General features: G+C 33.6%; 1 protein-coding gene across 3 annotated transcripts in view; it reads left to right on the top strand.

Annotated features, from left to right (window-relative positions):
* Positions 1-19,380, top strand: part of Lrba (LPS responsive beige-like anchor protein) — a 445,034-nt gene that overhangs the window by 118,956 nt on the left and 306,698 nt on the right. For all 3 annotated transcript variants that reach the window (XM_070022191.1, XM_070022190.1, XM_070022192.1), the window contains exons 32-34: positions 783-861; positions 3,184-3,317; positions 5,992-6,053. In XM_070022191.1, coding sequence (XP_069878292.1) covers positions 783-861; positions 3,184-3,317; positions 5,992-6,053 — 275 coding nt within the window. The remainder of the gene's footprint in view (positions 1-782; positions 862-3,183; positions 3,318-5,991; positions 6,054-19,380) is intronic.

Genomic DNA, 19,380 nt, shown 5'->3' with positions numbered 1-19,380 from the left:
GATAACACAAATAAAAGGGACATTGTGCTTGAACCACTTAAGAAAGGTTTCCCCTCTGTTCATTGACCATTTATCAGTCCAGATCCATGTGGAGTTAAGATGACTGATGACTGTGGCAGAGCTATCTGATGACTAAATGAAAGACAGTTTTCATTTTAATAAATACATAACTCTGAAGCCAACTTTAGAACTATATGTTTCTGTTTTTGGTTCTGTTAAAAAGTACTACTTGGGGTTGGGAAGGTAGCCCAGTGGTATAGTGCTTGACTTGCATGCATGAGGCCCTAGGTTAGATTCCTCAGCACCACATAAGCAAAAAGAAAAAAGCCAGAAGTGGCGCTGTGGCTCAAGTGGTAGAGCGCTAGCCTTGAGCTGAAGAGCTGAGGGACAGCGCGCAGGCCCAGAGTTCAGGCCCCACGACCAGACCCCCATTGCCCCCCCCCAAAAAAAGTACTTCTTATAAATTTCTCTTGACAGTTGATGCTAAATAGAAGGAATTGTGAACCTAATTTGGTCCATGAGAATTTACTTTGCTTTGCTATTATGTCTTCATTCCATAGGGTAGAAGGATGGCTTCAAATGATAACTGAACTTGTAACTGGGGTTTATATATGAAAAGAGTCAATAAAACATTACTTGCTAGACTTTAATGTTATCCAAATGGTAGTGGGCATTTAATGCACAGTAATATATTTGTGTTGCCAGATATAAAGATCCTATTTGTCTGAATCCTTGTATCTAAAAACAGAAACTTCCCATCATTGGTTATTTTTCTTTTATAGGAAGTAGGTCATCCAGTGCAAAATTGCCTTCAGTTCCAACAGTGGGTTCAGTTCCAGAAGACCCGGTTTCAAATATGAGGTATTCAAGCTATTTACTTGATACAACTTGTATCTTTTGATGACTTTTAAAAATAACTTACTCCTCCTTCCTTCTCTCCTTCCTTCCATCCTCCTCCCTTCTTGCCTCTCTTCTTCCCATATATGGGAAGGTTTGGGAATATTTTAGAAGTTGATTTCATTTCAGATTATAAGATGTAAAAATGTTTATGAGAAATGGCTATTTGTAAAAATAAATGCTGTACACATAATAAAATATATTAGCTGTGGTTTCTGTCTCAAATAATTTTAAATTGAGTGATTGAGTTTCATAATTTTTTTTTTTCTTTTTGGTGGTACTAAGATTTGGACTCAGATCCCTGCACTTACTAGGCAGGAGTTGTACCATTGAGCCACACCTCCAGTTCAGTATTCTTTTTCTGTAAAATAGTTGAATAGCAAGTAATTGTAAACCAAAACTACAATAATATTGAATTGTAAATAGATTTTTGTTCTTACCCTATTTAATTGGGAATATGTGCTTTAAATTTTAATTCATTCTGTGAAAACATTTTCCACACCAGAGCCTTAATGGACACAGAGTTCTTGATTTTCCTTACCCTACTTGGTAAAACCATAAGAGTACCAGTGTGTGAACTGGAATATTTTCAGTGTAGGCTTGCAGTTAGATATCAGATAGGCACCAATAGTTGTATGAGATACCTAGGAAGGAACAGTATTATGGGCACTACCTGTGGAGAGATGATTACTGATGGCAGTATCTTCAGTGACTTCGTGTTGATGGTTTCACAAATTCTTGTTTATGTAAGTGGGAAGTATTCTTGTTATGGACAGATATAAACAAGGATTTTGTATTTATTTTGCTTATAAAGGTGTCTATATCTCGGGCTGGGAAGGTGGCTCAGTGGTAGAGCGCTTGTCTTGCATGCCTGAGGCCCTGGGTTCGATTCCTCAGCACCACATAAGCAAAAAAGAAAAAAGCTAGAAGTGGCGCTGTGGCTCAAGTGGTAGAGCGCTAGCCTTGAGCTGAAGAGCTGAGGCCCAGAGTTCAGGCCCCATGACTGGACCCAAAAAAGGAAAAAAAAAAAAAAAAAAAGGTGTCTATATCTCTCAATTTCTTGAGATGAGAGGTGCTTGATTTTTCTTTTTTAGACATGTTTATGTATGTATGAATATATGTACAGCTATATATTAGGATGTAAATTGAGAACATTATAAATGTGTCCATGCAGTATGTAATTTTCAAAGGAGAATTTGATCTCATTAGAAAGAAATTGTTATAGACGTCAATTTAGTAGAATATAACTTTATTTTATTTTTAAAATGATCTTTAGATAGACAGAGTCTTCAGTTTAACATACTAATTTATTAATGCAGCACATCAGTGTCACCACTTTCATTGTTCTCCCCCATCTCTTCCCAACTCCCATGCCCCCAAGTTACCTAGTTCCATTTTCACATATTTACAAGAAATACTATGACTTTGGGGATATACACATTTAATAACCTCTCCTATGTGTGCAGTGTGTGTTGTAGATAACAAATTGGAAATGAGGATGTGATTCTTGACCTCAAAGTAGAGTGGTAAATAGATAAATAAAAAGAAGTCTCGATTTGTTTAGATTATAGTGGGAATAAAAAGCAAGATACTTATTTGATGAGTTAAGATTTTCAATATCAGGATGTTGATATCTGAGGATCGTGGTTCAAAGCCATGCTGGGAAGGGAAGTTTGTGAGACTTACTTCCAAATAACCACCAAAAAGGCTGAAAGTGGAGCTGTCACTCAAGTGTAGAGCACTATCCTTGAGCAACATCTCTCAGGGACAGCAAAAGGTCTCTTGCATGTAATCCTAGCTACTCAAGATGTTGAAATCTGGAAGATGGTGGTAGAAGCCAGTTGGGCAGAAAAGTCTTTAATACTCTATCTATATAAGAAATAACCGGGAAAAGGCAGGCTGGAGGAGTCGTTCATATGGCAGAGTATCATCTGACAAGAGAACGGAGTGAGTGTGACATCCAGAGTTCAAACCCCCCCCCAAACCCCCCCCCCCACGAAAATGAAATATTTTCACATTCTGATATCTTTGGTCAACCTCTAAAATTGATTAAAGTTGTCCTGTTATGCTTTTCAAAATGTCCCTTGCTGCATTGTGATCAGACTTTTAAAGAGTTGTTGAATTATGGATATTCCATGAAGAAGGAGAGCTTGTGTTTAGCAGTAATGCCTTTCAGGTCATTTAAAAAATTTCACCTAATTTTACATTTCTTTGAAGGTGGACTTTTTTTAAAAGAAAATTGATAAACTGTATTAAATAATTGAGTAACTCAAGTTTTCCCATTAGTATTACAGAAAGGCTGGAACATGCTTTGGAAAAGGCAGCTCCTCTTCTACGAGAGATTTTTGTGGATTTTGCACCTTTTCTTTCTCGGACACTTTTGGGTAGCCATGGACAAGAACTGCTTATAGAAGGAACAAGTGGGTGTTTGTTCTTTATTTCATTTGTGTTTATTTATATTTCAAGATTTTATATACAGTTAGACTAATACATTCATGGAGTCTTTTTGTTCATATATTTCCATCTTTGAGAAAGTTTCTTACATTTTCTGTCACTATCATAAGTCTGTTGTAATAATTTGCAATGGAGTTGGTGATGAGTGACCTCATTTCCATAGAGACACAAAGTAACAATGAATTTATTTGAAAAAGAAAGTTATGGGCTGGGAAGATGGCTCAGTGGTAGAGTGCTTGCCTTGCATACATGGGGCCCTGGGTTTGATTCCTCAGTACCACATAAGCAGAAAAAGCCAGAAGTGTTGCTGTGGCTCAAGTGGTAGAGTGCTAGCCTTGAGTTGAAGCGCTGAGGGACAGTAACCAGGCCCGAGTTCAGGCCCCATGACTGCCCCCCCCCAAAAAAAAAAAAAAAGTAAAAAACGTTCTGGTTTTAGAGATACTTAATTACAGTTTGAATGGCTGTTTACTTTCATCTTTTATGGGATATAATTTACATATATGGGGACTTATTTAATGAAGTATTGAAGGACTTCATTAAGTAATAAAATTTGCCAAGAGTTTAATTAAAAATTGGAACATTTAAATTACAGGGTTTTCCCCTGTTTTTTAAATGTTATGTATCAGACATTGTATTTTAAAGTGTCATGTCAACTTAGGAAATATTCTTTACTTTCAAAGTTATGTATTTGTATGTATCATAGAGAGCTTAGTACTAGAGATCTAGTATTCAGGTGTCTGTGTCCTCTGAAGTCCTTTCCCATGTAAAATTGAAGATATTACTCCCAATAAAGCTTAGCACTCCCCTCAAAGACAATATTTGTTCTAGTTGAACTGTGAAGTGGTCTTTGACTTTTCACTAACCAGCATTTTCATTAACCAGCGCTCACTCACTGGCCACTTACTGTATTTTTTTCCTACTGAATCTTCATATCAACTAAGTTGATACTATTTTACTTATCTTTAGTTTAGTAATTAGTTTACTCTTTGTTATTTGTAGATAAATCCTGAAATAAATATACATGTGTATTTTTTCTTGAAATATGGAGGTATTACAATATCTTTATTTGTGGTAGAGGAGACAAAAGAACATCTATACATCTTTTTTTATTTTGAATAACCTAATGTCTTTTTTTTTATAGTTTGTTAATCAGTACATGTAAAGAACGTAGATCAGAACTCACTTGTGGAAATTCCAGTTCTTCTAGAACAGAGGAATAAGCATTTATTTCCTAATTGTAAAAAGTTTTGAATTTATTCTCTGGAAGTAATAGGTCTTGAAGTTGTAATAAAATGGGACTTATTGTATCTAGGTTACATTTTATGAAAAATGACAAGGTTTTAGAACAGTAGAGGACCACACCACCAAAGAGAGATTGGCTATTGGTTCGTTTTAGATTTGGAGTCTTAGTTTGAGGAGTTGAATTCACCAAAGTCTTGAGGAAACTATACTTTGTCTAGTTCATGACCTGCCTGTCTAATGCAACATACAAACACTTTGTAGCTAATTTTTATGCCAGTGCTAACGTTATTACCTTTTGCCATTATACTTAGAAAAAAAGATTCTTTTTTTTTTTTTTTAAAGGAAAGGGCTGAGCAGCCTGTTTCTTTTCAGTGTTATGCCAACCTGTGTTGTTATTGCCTTTGAGGTAGTATTTGAGGTATTATTAAAAACAGGAAGAAAAACAAAGAGCAGGACAAAGAAGAGGACAGGGAATGGATACCTGGGAGAGATTGAATGGACAGGGGAAAAAAACGAAGTAATATTGTAAAATATTTAAGGCCAACAGGAATTATTTTAGACATTAAACCCCGGAACCTACACTTGTATTATCCCAGAAAAATACAGAATTAACTTATAATTGTTCTGATCATTATAATATCATTTAACAATTCAGTCCTTCTAATTATTGGCATTCTTTTTTTTAAACACACTAGCTATATAATGTTCTTTGAAAGGACTGCTTTAGATTTTATTGTTAATTAAAAATAGAGAACTTTTTAGATGGGTATTAATGATGTAAAGTTCCTTCCGAAGGATATTTTTTGTGATCCAAAATGAAACATAAAAGAGAACATGTAAATGAATCAATTTATAAGAAATGAGAACTATATAACAGACTAACGGCTTGCATTTCTGTTAAGGTTTAGTGTGAGGTCAGAGGCCAAGGTACTAATAAGAGTGTTTGGGATGTCTGCTGCCATGAAACAAAATGGAAACTTGATTGATAGCTAGAGGGTTGAAGGGAGAGAGTGTGGTGGAGAAAGCAAAGGTCAGGGAGCCATTTCCCTTCCCTGCATGTATAATGATCAACTCTCTCCAAAACAAAATGTAGATGATATTGATCAATATGGCATATGTTATGCACATTTCTATATTGTGCAATATCATTGTATATGAGATTGTAATAAATGTTACAGTATTTTAGAAAGTAAAATACAAGAGGTATAGTGGTTTTTTTGATGCCACACTTCACGCAACTATGTAATACTTTGTTAGTCATGTGGTCTAATGTGTACAGGTATGGTTCTTAGCAAGAATAGTTAATGTCTTATTTTCAAAACTAATATGAAAATAGAACAGTAAAATCTGTTGTATTGTGTTTTACTTCATAATTTAAAAATTTCTTTAACATCATAGGTCTGGTTTGCATGAAGTCTAGTAGTTCAGTCGTGGAGTTGGTTATGTTGCTGTGTTCTCAGGTGAGTACCATATCCAATGCTGATTTAAAAGTCCGTTCTCATATGAATTTGTTTTTACAAGGGATTTTTACTTTAAGCATCAAAAAGTTGAGCAATTATAAAATTTTTAGTTTGTATTTTATAAATAATTTTATTTGTGTCTTAAAAGGATTACTCTTATTATTGATTTTTATTGTAAAGGTGATATACAGAGGGGTTACAGTTACATAAGTCAGGAAGTGAGAACATTTCTTACAGTGTCAGCTCTTTTCTCATTTTCTCCCAATTTTTCTCCTGATCCCCATAGTGTCTAGTGAGTATCCTGCTGTATTAATTCACTCTTTATCCCACCATTTCTGTGTTTCCTCTTACTCTCCCCAGAACGGATAAACCTCTTGTTTCCATTTCTTGGGAATAATAAAAATGTTTTGAATTTGCTGTTTCAAAGTATTTTATATGTGTCTTAAAAGGATTACTTATCTTTTATATTAGAAGATGATTTTAAAGCAGGTTCTGGGAAATTTGGGTTAGGTAAATGGTAAAGAAAGATTTTTAGAATTATCTTAAAATGTTCAGATCAAGTGATCTTGTGGTGACTAAGTTTCTTTGGTCTGTATATTAAGGTTACAGAAACAGATTTATTTCTGTGCTTTGTAGAGTTCCACTCTGATTCCATTGGGAATTATGGTTTTACTTCCCTTTTGTGCAGAGGTTATAAAATGAACAATAAATAATTTTAAATCCTTGTCATTGCTAATTATTTTTGACATACACAGTAGACTTGGGAAACATCAACAAAAATGTGGCAGCTATCATAATAAGATGTAGAAAATAAATTCCTGAGAGTAAAATTATTTTCAGTGTTTAGAAGACTGCAGACATCTAATCTTTTTTTAAAGATAAAATTTGTGTGTACTGTGATGTTTTGTTTTCTGTTTTACAATTAAACAGATGAATGTTTTTATTGAGAGTTTTCTTTGTAGTCTTTTAAAAGTGATATTTTACTGGTAGTAAATTCCCCTACTTAAAACTTTAAAATAGCCTTTTTTAATAGGAAGAGTATTGCTCTAGAGGTCAAGGGTTTTGACCCATTTCAACACCTTTGACCTTCATTTACAACTCTCATGGTTTACTTGCCTAACAAATAAGGATAATGTAAAATTAATGTTTCTTTGTATCGATTTATTTACTTTAGTGTCTATATTGCAAAATTTATTCAGACTGTGCTGATGGACATTTCATGAATACAAATTAAAGAATCATATAAAGTGTGAAAAATCAATACTATACATTATCAATAAAATGCAATAAGAACAATTACTTCTAAAGATTACACATAATGGGTTTTTAAAATGAACTTGTTAGAATTAATTATGTTTCTTGTTGTGCTTATTCTTAGATTTAGTAAAAATTATTATTATTTTTTTACAATTTAATCATCTCCTTTACAAAAAAACCTTTTCTTCAAATGTGGATCAGGTAAAGTTTCTCATTAAGCTATCCAATTTGAAATAATTACCACATACTGTTTTTAAACCTACATAAAATTTTGCTTCCTTTTAGCAGCCTTAATATATACTTTATTTACCAGAGTATGGGTTTATTGTTTACAGTGGTATATTTGGTTCATTGATGTTTTACTTTCTTATTTAGGATTAAATGTAAATGTATCTGTGGTACATGAAAGATTTTCTGTTATAGTACATTACATAGTGAAATGTTTGAAGCTGCAAAGATAAAGATTGACATGTTGTTACAGCTATTTGTCATGTATGTCATAGTGCTGTTTGCTGTTTATCCATTCAAATGGGATCTGACGATCCCTTTGGTGCTGTAAGCTTCAAAAGTCAGAAATTCTCAAGGTTTTTATTTGAGTAACATACAGTGTTGGGTATTTGAAGTCTTTAGCATTTCCCTTTTATGAGTTCTTCAAAAGTTCCGTGGCATCTCTACAAGATGTAGCACAGTGTGAAAAATGATGTGAAAAATGAAGCCAGAATTAGCTCCAGATGTATACAGATTGTTGCAGGGTGATAATTACATTTTTCACTTTGAATTTTCCTAATTCAAAGAGGTCAACTTGGTAATCACAAAAGTGATTTATTTTGTTAAGAAGTGAACTGTCTTTTTCTACATGATAGCTTAAGAGATATGAAATTGAATTTCAAGTTGACGTTTTGCAGATATTGGGTGGGGAATTTTGAGTTTGATTGATAATTCTTTTTACTCCACGATAGAGTGGGAAGTAAAGAGCTACCATCTTGCTAAAATTTTAATTAATTTTTTAAGAGAAGATGGAGAGGATTGAGTGCCAAAGATCAAAAGATCAGGTCAAAAACTTCTTTTTAATCACATAAATAATGGGATATGCTTATGAACTTAACATCTGCAAATTTGATTTAGAACTTTACAAATTAGTTGGTGTTAATATCATGACAATCAGACATGTTCTGATTATTTTTCTTGAATCCTTTCAAAATTTATTTTTTGTATTTTTTTAAACACTGTGTTTAGTCATGATTTATTACAAGTAGTAGAACCTACACTAAAGAAATGAGTAAATGATAATATTTAATTTGATGTCAATAAGACCAAATAGTTTGGGGCACACATATTTCTTTAAACTTTAAGTAGAATTGTATTTTTTATTAATTATATTTTGCTTATTAGAATTTAGGCGTTTAAAACATTCAGCACTATAGTTTTGAGTAAAATTAATGTACATTTAAGATTTATTACATTAGATTTGCTCATACATTGAATCCTATATATTAGGTTTTTTTCCTTTTTTCCTTTTTTAAGCTGATGCCTTGGTATGTAGCCCATGCTACTCATGAACTCACAGGTAGTCCAGGCTACTCATGAACTCACAGGTAGTCCAGGCTACTCATGAACTCATTATCCTCCTTCCTTCAGCTTCCAGATTACTGAGGCTGCCAGTATGGGACAAGCACGCTGGCTTAAATCACTTTAGTTTTTGAAATAAGACTACATACATTCTTCAGAAAAGTTCATGTTCTTTCATGCTCACGAAGAAGTTGAAAAAGTTTTCAACTACATTTAAGACTTAATTTGCCACAGCATGTAACATGTTTGATTTGTACCCCATATTTATTGCTCATGTATATAAACCTGGTAGAAAGCTATCTGAATTTAAAGAAAATATTAAATAAATGTTTCAAGTACTGTTTCCTCTGTGTTGTATGAAATGTTTGTATCTTGCTCATTTGACATTAATATCATTTTTGAAAGAACTGACATTGCATTCAAGGCCACTTTATAAAAGCATTACGTTGCTCATCCTAATTCAGTCTGACATACATTCCAATAACACTACCTCCCTTCTTGAGTTTAAAGCTAAATTTATGACTGTACATTGTGAAGTGCATCATTTAAAAATGGTTTCAACCCAAAACATCTAATAAATAAATAATGTGTATTGCTACTCAGTAGTAGACTTTCCAGACTAGAAATCATTCCATCGGATACTCAACAGTCCACTATCGGAGAGGGCTGTCAGATAAATCTTATGGTAGCTGCATTCATGTCCTGTAAATCACATATTATTGTCTGAGCCTTCTGCCAGGTCATCTGTTCTTTTCCCATTTATCAGAAGTGCATACGGTATATAGAAAAACTAGACGCACCATGTAGTCTGGCCTGGCATTCTATCTGAGTAATTAATTAGCAGCAAAAGGTAATTTAAAATGCTTACTCTGATTTTTCTTCTTTTTACCCCAAATTCTAGATTGTTGATATTTGGGGAAATAATTAAATAAGGAAGGGAAAAAGAAGGAAAGAAGAAAAGGATGGGAAGAAGAAAAGAAGGAAGGTAGAGAGCAAAGGAAGGGAGGAATTGAGAAAAGGAAGGGAGGGAAGAAAGCAAGGTAGGAAGGAAGGGCGGGACTGAGGGAGGGAAGGAAATTTATTTAGCTGGACGTTGGAGGCTCACTCCTGTAATCCTAGCTAAAGAGGCTGAGAACCAGTTGAATCTACCCCAAGCAGAATAGTCTGTGAGACACCATCTTTAAAATAACCTATGTGACATGAATTGCTCAATGAATATTAATGGATAAAATCATTAAATTCATAGTAAAATTATAAAATCTTACCTAGCCAACTTTCCTTAATTTGTTTCTTTCCCATCAATTCTACACCTAAATGAAGTTGTTTTCATTGAACTTAGTCACTGACTCATGTTATAGTAGTTTCATTCTATTTCTTGAATAGTATAAAATCTAAGTAATTAGTGAGAGAGCGTCAGATATAAATAGAGAGAAATAATTGCTTCAGAAGTTTTAAAGGATTTTGAGAGAAAATACAGGGTTTAGACGGAGAAATAATGTACAGAAAGCTAGTCATCTATGTCTATTTAATCTGGTAAATTAATCAGATAATTTTAAAATCTGGGTTCTACCTGTATTTTTATATCACCAGAATCATCAGATACTAGAGTTTCTAAAAGTGTCTCATATATTCTGTTCAGTGTCTATAACTTTCCATGGTTTTAATTCTGTTATTTATGTGCTTATTAGATCATTTTTCATGATCCAACTTTTGCAATATAGTTAATTCCTCAGTATGTACTGTGCAGTTATAATGGATGTTCTGTGAAATAAGCATGAATTTGTAAAACAATGGTTTCAATTTTATTTTAGTTTGATTTATTAAAGAGTCTCTCAAAATAATTAGAAAATGTGCGTATGCATATATAATAATGAATATTGTTTTAAAAAGCTAGTTATGAGGATATTAGCATACTAGTAGCACACTTGTCAGTAAGTATGTTTTGTGAGAGAGGTGACTTGCACCAGAGGCAAGTGGAACATTTTAGATGAAGTGGCTTTACTGGTACTTTGCATCTGTTTCTCTGCTTCTAATTAGAAGGACTAAGAAAAACATTACATATGCAAAATTATAGCTCTTTATTTAATATGTATGTAAATAGAGATATTGTTATTGTAAAGGTGATGTATAGAGGGGTGACAGTTACATAAGTCAGGTAATGACAATTCCGTTTTGAACAATGTCACCCCTCTTTGATCTCTCCCAGCTTTTCCTTCCTATCCCTACCCACAAGTTATTTTCAACATAGTGTTCAGTGAGTAACACTTCTGCATTTGTTCACCCTTTGTCATCATTTCTGCACCCCCCCCCAAGACAGATAAACTTACAAAAAAGACAAAAGGTAAAGCAAAAACAGCTGCAAAAGAAAAAAAAAACCCTTTTGTTTCCTTTCTTGGAGTACAGGTTTATGTTTTTGAGTAATCTCAGAACTACCAACTAGAGTGATTGCACTAGTTTACATTCCCAACAATGCCCTAGCATTTGTTATTGTTTGAATTCTTGATGTTGGCCAATCTAACTGGGGTGAGGTGGAATCTCAGAGTTGTTTGGATTTACATTTCCTTTATGGCTAGGGATGTTTTTGCTTTAGGGATTTGTTTCTTTGGATAGGGTCTCATGTTTTTGCCCATGTCTGACATTTACCTCAGAGCTCCTACCTGTGTTTTTTGTTTAGCCTGGAATGGATCACAGCATGGGCTACCACACCCAAGTTTATTTTTGTTAAGGTAGGCTCTATCTTTTTTTTTCATCTGGGCTGGCCTGGAACCCAGCATTATCCTCCTGAACTCTGCTTCCTGAAAGTTTAGATTACAGGCATTCACCACTGTTCTTTACCAAGATGTGAGTCTTGAACATAGTAATATTTAATTTTTCATCATTGAAATGTCATCAAAATTGAACTGTGCACATATAATAAAAATACTCATTTACTGTATGCATTTTTTTTTTTTTGCTATTTCTGTAAGCTAGGATAAAGATAGTTCTACATCTCATTACCTCTTATTCATGTTAAGTTCTTTGCTTAGTGCCCATAATATTGGGCTCATAGATATGAGTGCTAAGGCTAGGGTTAGGGCAATAGAACTTGTTACTACTTACAGTGTTATATCACAGATTTTTGTTTACTAGACTAGAAATCCTTGGCATTTCGTATTGTCTTTCATCTTTATTGTGTATCAGTGTCAACAGCATTATAAACATTAAATAGAAGTAGTTGAAAAACGATTATTTAGGGGAAGTTCCTTCTTTTATATTAATTTTTGAGTTTTGGACTCACTGAAGAATATTTATGAAAGGATCCTTCACATCCATCCCAGGGGACCACGCGGAGGCAAGCAGGCACAGGAGAAAGATTATTACAAGGTTTATTAGAGGAGCCATATTTCTACGAAGAGGGAGCATATGGCACCCTGCACTATCCGGTTAGCAAGATCATCTAGGGGCAGGAAGTGAGGTAGATGGGAGTTTAGCTGGGTCTGGGTGAGAGAGGGAGGGGCCAGTTGTAGGGAAGGAACTCCTGGGCTGGGAGGAGCTCAGGTCTGGGTGGAGCTGAGGACCAAAGGTGGGGATAATGCTAACAATTTACTTTAGATAAAGAACAGACTCCCATTATATTTGAGTAATTATCTTACTAAAATTCTATCTTAATCTGAGACAAGTTTTGAATTCTTACCTGATTGTTACATGTTTAAAAGGAAGGAAATTATGCATTCTAGATCAACTTTGCCTAATCAGCTTTGGGTCTTAAAAGAGTCACTACTCACCACTTGTTTTGAGGCACTTTTGTACACTAAGAAGTTTCTCTTTCCAGAGAACTTCTGTCATTGGTAAGCCATGTCAGGTGCTTAAGCATAGCACTCATTTCAGTCATCACAGCTGCTGCTAACAATGACAGTGTGACAAATGTTGAACTTCTATCTCTTAAAAAAATGACGTATTTACCAGTATCTATTAATACTTGGCTGAATGCCAAGGTTTCAGAAAGGACCAAATTTATATAAAACCTTAGCCGCTCACCATTTTTTTCCCCCAACATGCTCAAACATGTTTCATGGCAATAAATTTGAAAACAAGATTAAATGAAGAAACATCAATATGCTGGACAATGATTATTCTATTTCATTTTTAACCTTTTTTTTTGTTGTTGTTGGTCACGGGTCCTGAACTCTGGGCCTGGTCACTGTCCCTCAGATCTTCAGCTCAAGGCTAGCGCTCTAACCACTTGAGCCACAGTGCCACTTCCAGCTTTTTTCTTTTTGCTTATGTGGTGCTGAGGAATTGAACCCAGGGCCTCTTGCACGCAAGGCAAGCACTGTACCACTGAGCCACGTTCCCAGCCCATTTTTAACTTTTTATGCAAGAAAAACAAGACTGGATGTGAGGGATTTGTTTTCCTTAAGTCCAGTTTATGTGCAACAGGGCCCAACTAGGATTAATATAATTTTATGTTTCAACATTTAAATAATTTTATTCTCCCTGGTCTTTTGATGTTTTTATACCTCTTAGGATATACTTGTAGAAAATTAATTGCTATATTGATGATCCCTAAGTTTATGTCAGTACCTGAGACTTTGTGTTGCTGTTTATGAGATGATAATCATAGTGCAGTGTCTAACACTGAGTTATGTTTTAAAGCTCATGATATGATTACTTAGTTTTATAGACTGCCATGAAAGCTTTTATTTTATTTTTAAAAATTTTTGTTGTTCCTCGAGTTTGAACTCAGCATGTCCCACTTAGTAGTCAGGTGTGCTGTTACTTGCGCTACATCTCCAGCTGAAAAACTTTGTTCTTGGGATGTACAAAGACTGAAAGAATATGTATATTAAGGTGAGGTGCTCAGAGTTAAGTTAATTTTGTGTGCAGTAGAAACAGTTGAACTTATGAGAACGCATTAAAGACCTTTGCAACATGGATGGGAAGGCTGCATATGCTGGAGAAGATCATTAAAAATCAAATGATAAATTAGGCCTGAAAAAATCTTAAATTCACAAGCAATTTTAAAGTGTTTGCAAGCAGGTTCGTAGCTGATGCTAACATGGCAGAATATTTGTTTTAACTCAAAATTTGTAGCATTACTTTCTACTGTAAGAAACATTTTGCCTTTAAAATTCATACTGATGGTACAAATAAATGAAGCTGTAGTGCCATCTTTTAAAAGTAAACAGTTGAACATGTTTCTGACTTTTTAGGATAAAAAGTATTGTTAGTAATTGCTCCTTATTTGAATTTGGACATAGACTTTTCTGTATTAAAGTTCCTGTTATAGCTCAAGGAAAGCATAATTTTACTTAAATAAAGAATTGAATTGGAAACACAGGCATCAGTTGGTTCACCAGCACACTAGGATTTAGAAAACACAACCTTTTAAGGTAAATTTTGTGGAACTGGCAGTACACCCTGTGGCTTGGCAGTCTAGTCAGTAGGATAATACCGTGCTGACTATATGACTACGTCTTTGAACATTATTCTCAAGGGTGGTAAATTCAAAACAAAGTAATATCAACTGGCACTTAATTCTGCAAGTTCCCTGCTGATTGGGGTATTCAGTGAAATGGAACTCTTCCTGACAGGAAGCCAGCCTATGAGTATGGAGACATCTGAAAATGAAGTGTGTTTTAATCTGACACCCTACTGTTTTACAAGTGGTCTTTTAAACTTGGGATTAAGAAAAGAGTTAAGAAAAGAGGAATGCACAAATGGGGATATCCAGAGCATAACATTTTTCTTTGGTTTTAATGTAGTTAAGAATACCGACCTATAGGTCAGTGTCTCTCTTTTTTGGTTATTATTGCCTTTTCTGTTTGGCCCATCCCCCGCCTTTTTTCTATCACTTCACATCAATCTTCAAATCATAAAATGAAACTAAGGCATTCAAATCATAAAGCTTTTGGAAAGTCTTTGCTTACTTGCAAACCTTCTGATAACTTTATAAAGGTATAGCTATGTTCTTATGTTAAGTATTTTTTATAAATGCTATATTTTTGGAGTATTAATGGATTTTAGTCAAAGTAATCAATGTTGCCTTTCTAGCTTCGTAGGATTCAGTCTTTAAATCTTACTTTGTCTTTCGGAAAGTATTTGCTTTGTTTTACTTTGTTGTCTCCGAGGTACCATTATGGTGCTTTGACAAGTATCTTCTGAGTGTAATAAAAACAGGAAATTACAGTTATTATATAAGTAATAATTCAAGTTTTCCATCTTGTGTTTCTAGTCAATTTTAAATCAAGGTGCTATTTCTTAAGATGAAAGTTTAGAAGCATGTTCAGTCTTAACAAAATCTGGAATTTGATCTTGGATTTAGTTCTGAATGAAGTAATAATCAATGACTAATCATTTGCTTTTCAAGTATTATAATGATTCCTGTGATGATGATGGACAATGTAGAAGTACCATGGCTATTCGAAGGAGAAAGGAAAAATGATAGGCAGGTGTATAAAAAAAGGTTGGGACCAGGAAAATGTTGTAGATTTTGAATTAGAAGAATCATTTTTTTTCTTGAACTGATTGTGTTATTTTGGACAAATTAATTTGTTTTACTTATTTATGCCTTAGTTTCATTTTATATATATATATATATATATATACACACATATATACACACTCTTTATGTATAAGGGTTTTTAGTCTCATATATATGTCTCATACATATATATATGAGACATATATATATGTATGAGACATATATATGAGACATGTATATATATGTTCCTTGTACATAAGGAACATATAAGGTAATATATTTAAAAGTGTGTAGAGATAGTTACAAATCATAGTTATGATTACTGATTTAAAGTATATTTGATCTAGCCTGGTAGTTCCTTTGTACATTGGTTATTTTTGAGATAGGATTTCCTGGACTGTGATCCTTCTATTTGTATTTCCCTTCATCTCTGAGATGACAAACAATACACCACTATGTCCAGCTGTATATTTCTCCTGTAGTGTGGTATGACAGGTGTTTGTGTACCACCATACCCAGCTACTGGTTGAGATGGAATTATTATGCCCGAGTGATCTTAAATTGTCATTCCCAATCCCTGCATCCCAAGTAGCTGACAAGCTTGAACCATTATGTCTAGCACTAAATCTTCTCTCATGTTTTCTCTTTATGAAATAGATATTTCAGATCATTATTGTTCAGATTCATTTTACTATTATTTTCTTAATGTCTTCGATTATCTTTCTGTTTTTTTTTTAATAGCTACTAGTCCATTCTATGTAATTAAATACTAGCGTTAAAAGAGGTCTCATAGACTAGTAGCTTTGGTTTTTCTTTTCCATGTTGGTAAAAAAAAATTACCTTTTTTCATAGGCTCCCATAGGTAATCACATAATTTTCTTTTTTAACCTACCTTCCTTCCTTCCTTCCTTCCTTCCTTCCTTCCTTCCTTCCTTCCTTCCTTCCTTCCTTCCTTCCTTCCTTCCTTCCTTCCTTCCTTCCTTCCTCTTCTCCCTTCCCTTCCCTTCCCTCCCCTTCCCTCCCCTCCCCTGTCCTGTCCTGTCCTGTCCTGTCCTGTCCTGTCCTGTCCTGTCCTGTCCTGTCCTGTCCTACTCTGTCTTGTCCTTTCCAGTCTTGTCCTGTCCTGTCCTTTCCAGTCTTGTCCTGTCCTGTCCTGTCGTGGGGCTTGAACTCTGAGCCTGGGTGCCATCCCTGCGCTTTTCAGCTCAACATGAGTGCTATGCCACTTGAGGCACAGCACCACTTCCATTTTTCTGGTGGTTTATTGGAGACAAGAGTCATGGACTTCACTGTCTGGGCTGGCTTTGAATCATGATTCTCAGATCTCAACCTCCTGAGTAGCTAGGATTACAGGTGTGAGTCACTGGCTCCCAGCATATTTGATCTATTTCTAGGGAACTCTTCTGTTTAGCTTTCTAGGAAACACAACTAAATTTACTTAAGTAAAATTTATATTGATGTAATAGGAGTTACTACTCAAATGATTTTTAAAGATCTTCATAAACTTTAGTCAACCTTTGTTTACATCTTATTTATTTAAAAATAATGGGTTATACATACTTGAAAAATACTTTAATAACAAAATCAAATTTACCAATCACTACCTGATTTATTTCTACTTGTTTCACTTGATAATTTTCAATTGGAGTCCTATCAGAAGGGACCAAGGCAAAAAAGAAATATAATGGGGAAAAGCCTGTGTTAGGAATCAGATTTAGACTAAGAGAGATCTTATGTGTTCTTAGCACAAAGATATGATAAGTACATGAGGTAATGTATTTATATATGTCAATGTCTTGACTTATAAGTTCATAGTGTATAGACATTGAAGAAAAATTTGTACATGTAAATAGGTACAATTTCCATTTGTCAGTTGTGACTGAGTATCATTTGGTATTGAAAAGTTTTAGATTTTGGAAACATTCAATTCAGATTTCAGATTTTCAGATTGGCGTTGTATTACTCCTTCAGTTAGGTTGTAGACCAAAGGATGGCTTATATCATGACATTTATCCAGAAAATATCTTAGGAGTTTTAGGTTATCATTGGTATCATCTAATATCCCATTAAGATCATTGGTAAAAATTTATTTAAATAGAATTGTCAAATAATTCTAGATTGCAAGGTCTTGCTCCTTTTTGCCAAAAAGGTCATTAATCATGTGACGGGCATTCTTGACAATTGTAAGAAATTGTTGTAATAAGTATATATATTGTATATATAGTGTATATTTAGTATTAGAGACTTAGGTCTTATAAGCTAAAACAATGTTCAGAAAAATTTAATTTTTCAATATGTATCATTTCTTAGCATAATCATTAAAAAGTCTTAATTGCTCCTAGCAAATGCTACATACAGTATTATTTAGGTTGAAGTTAAATTGTGAGCACTGAAATTTAAATCATATTTTATATAATCTTAACTATTTTTTTTGTGAATTACATGGTATCAGTTTACAGTGTCCACAGTGGAAGACTCCAAATAGTTAAACAGCAGGAAAGTTTTCTGCTTTGAGTTAAAAACTGCTGTTTTCTATAGTCCTTATTTACCATATATTTAATTCTTAATGTTGTGTCCTGTGGGACTGGGCATGCAAAAGTCAGCAGAAAGAGTTCTGGTTTTTACATCTAGAGCTATTACTTGCTATAGAATAATAAAAGGCACTATTTTATTGGGTTGCTTGTAATTAACTTCAGCACTAGGCATTCATATAAATCATTAGTAATCTGTTTTCTTTAGATTTTTATTCTTTTAAACTGGTTTAATGTACTTTCTTTCTGTTGTCTTTTTACATATGGATTGAGGTTGTAATTTCTTTCTGAATTAGGCTGTCAGAAACAAGCATAAATGTGGATTCAAGAAATGATTGAGGCAAAGTAATTAATTTTATATAAGATTTTATAAAGATTTGTTACTGGAATAAATATTTAGTAGGAACATTATTTTGTTGTGAAACTTAATGAATACTGATATTATTCTCTCAAGCTAAAAAGTGTCTAGACAAAGTTAAAATGGCAACATTAGCAGTTAGAAAATATACTTTTGTGTTTTCCAAAATCTATGACAAGCAGTTTCAAAGAACTTCTTTTTTAAAATCAACTTTCAGGTATTTTTCTTAAAAATTTCAAGCTTTGTGTTTTTAGTTTTCCATAATATATGATAAATACTAACATATTGAATAAGATAATTTTGTGCTTACAATACTAATTACTAGTTTAAAATGGAATAAAAATTAAATAAGCAGACTAGTTGATCAAGATACATAAACTACTTTGGTAAATGGCAACTCCTTTGTATAACTACTTAACAAATAATCATAAAAGATAAAAACTTAAAATGAATAAAATAAAAATATAAAAAAATTCAAATGAAATACATACCTCTGTGTGTATGTCTGGCTGAATTTAAGATAATAGCATATATCATTCCAGGTTATAATTAGAAGACAAAAATTTGGAAAGTATTTATAGGCATGTGTAGAAAGAATTTAGTTATGAGATTATTCTCTCCCATGATAATAAAATCTTGTGTTGATTATTCTTATAAAATGCATGATCAGTGAGAGGTAGAAGACATGAAGGAAACCACTCAAGTAATGAAAATATTGCTTTAAAAATAATTCAGTTGTTAAATGCTTTTTATTACACTGTGTACATTAGATGGTTTAAAAATCTCTTAAAAATAATTAGCTGTTTTATATAGTTTTAATGGAAGTCTTTCATGGTTTTTTCTCCAGAAGTCTCTAATGAACACTCCTTGTAATTTCAGTGCAGGCTTTGAGATTCCCTATAGGCTTGACTTCAGACCTAAAAGGGCAGTACTTTCCATATGTCTGGGGAACTAGAGTTGCCAAACAGACTGACCATGTATTAATAGGACACATTTATATAGCTCCTGAATGAGAGGCCCTGATAACAGTCTTAATGATGATCATCTGTTGAGAACTTGTAGTTGGAAAGAGGTTAGAGTAGCTTTTGTCATCCTTATGAAAATCATGGTTTCTATATCAATTAGCTAAGCTTGCAGTTTATTAGAAGG

This window comes from Dipodomys merriami, unplaced genomic scaffold, assembly GCF_024711535.1.
Source record: "Dipodomys merriami isolate MVZ:Mamm:240054 unplaced genomic scaffold, mDipMer1.0.p SCAF_15, whole genome shotgun sequence".
Lineage (NCBI taxonomy): Eukaryota > Metazoa > Chordata > Mammalia > Rodentia > Heteromyidae > Dipodomys > Dipodomys merriami.
The sequence above is the reverse complement of the archived record's forward strand: the minus strand, read 5'-3'. Positions and strand labels throughout refer to the sequence as shown.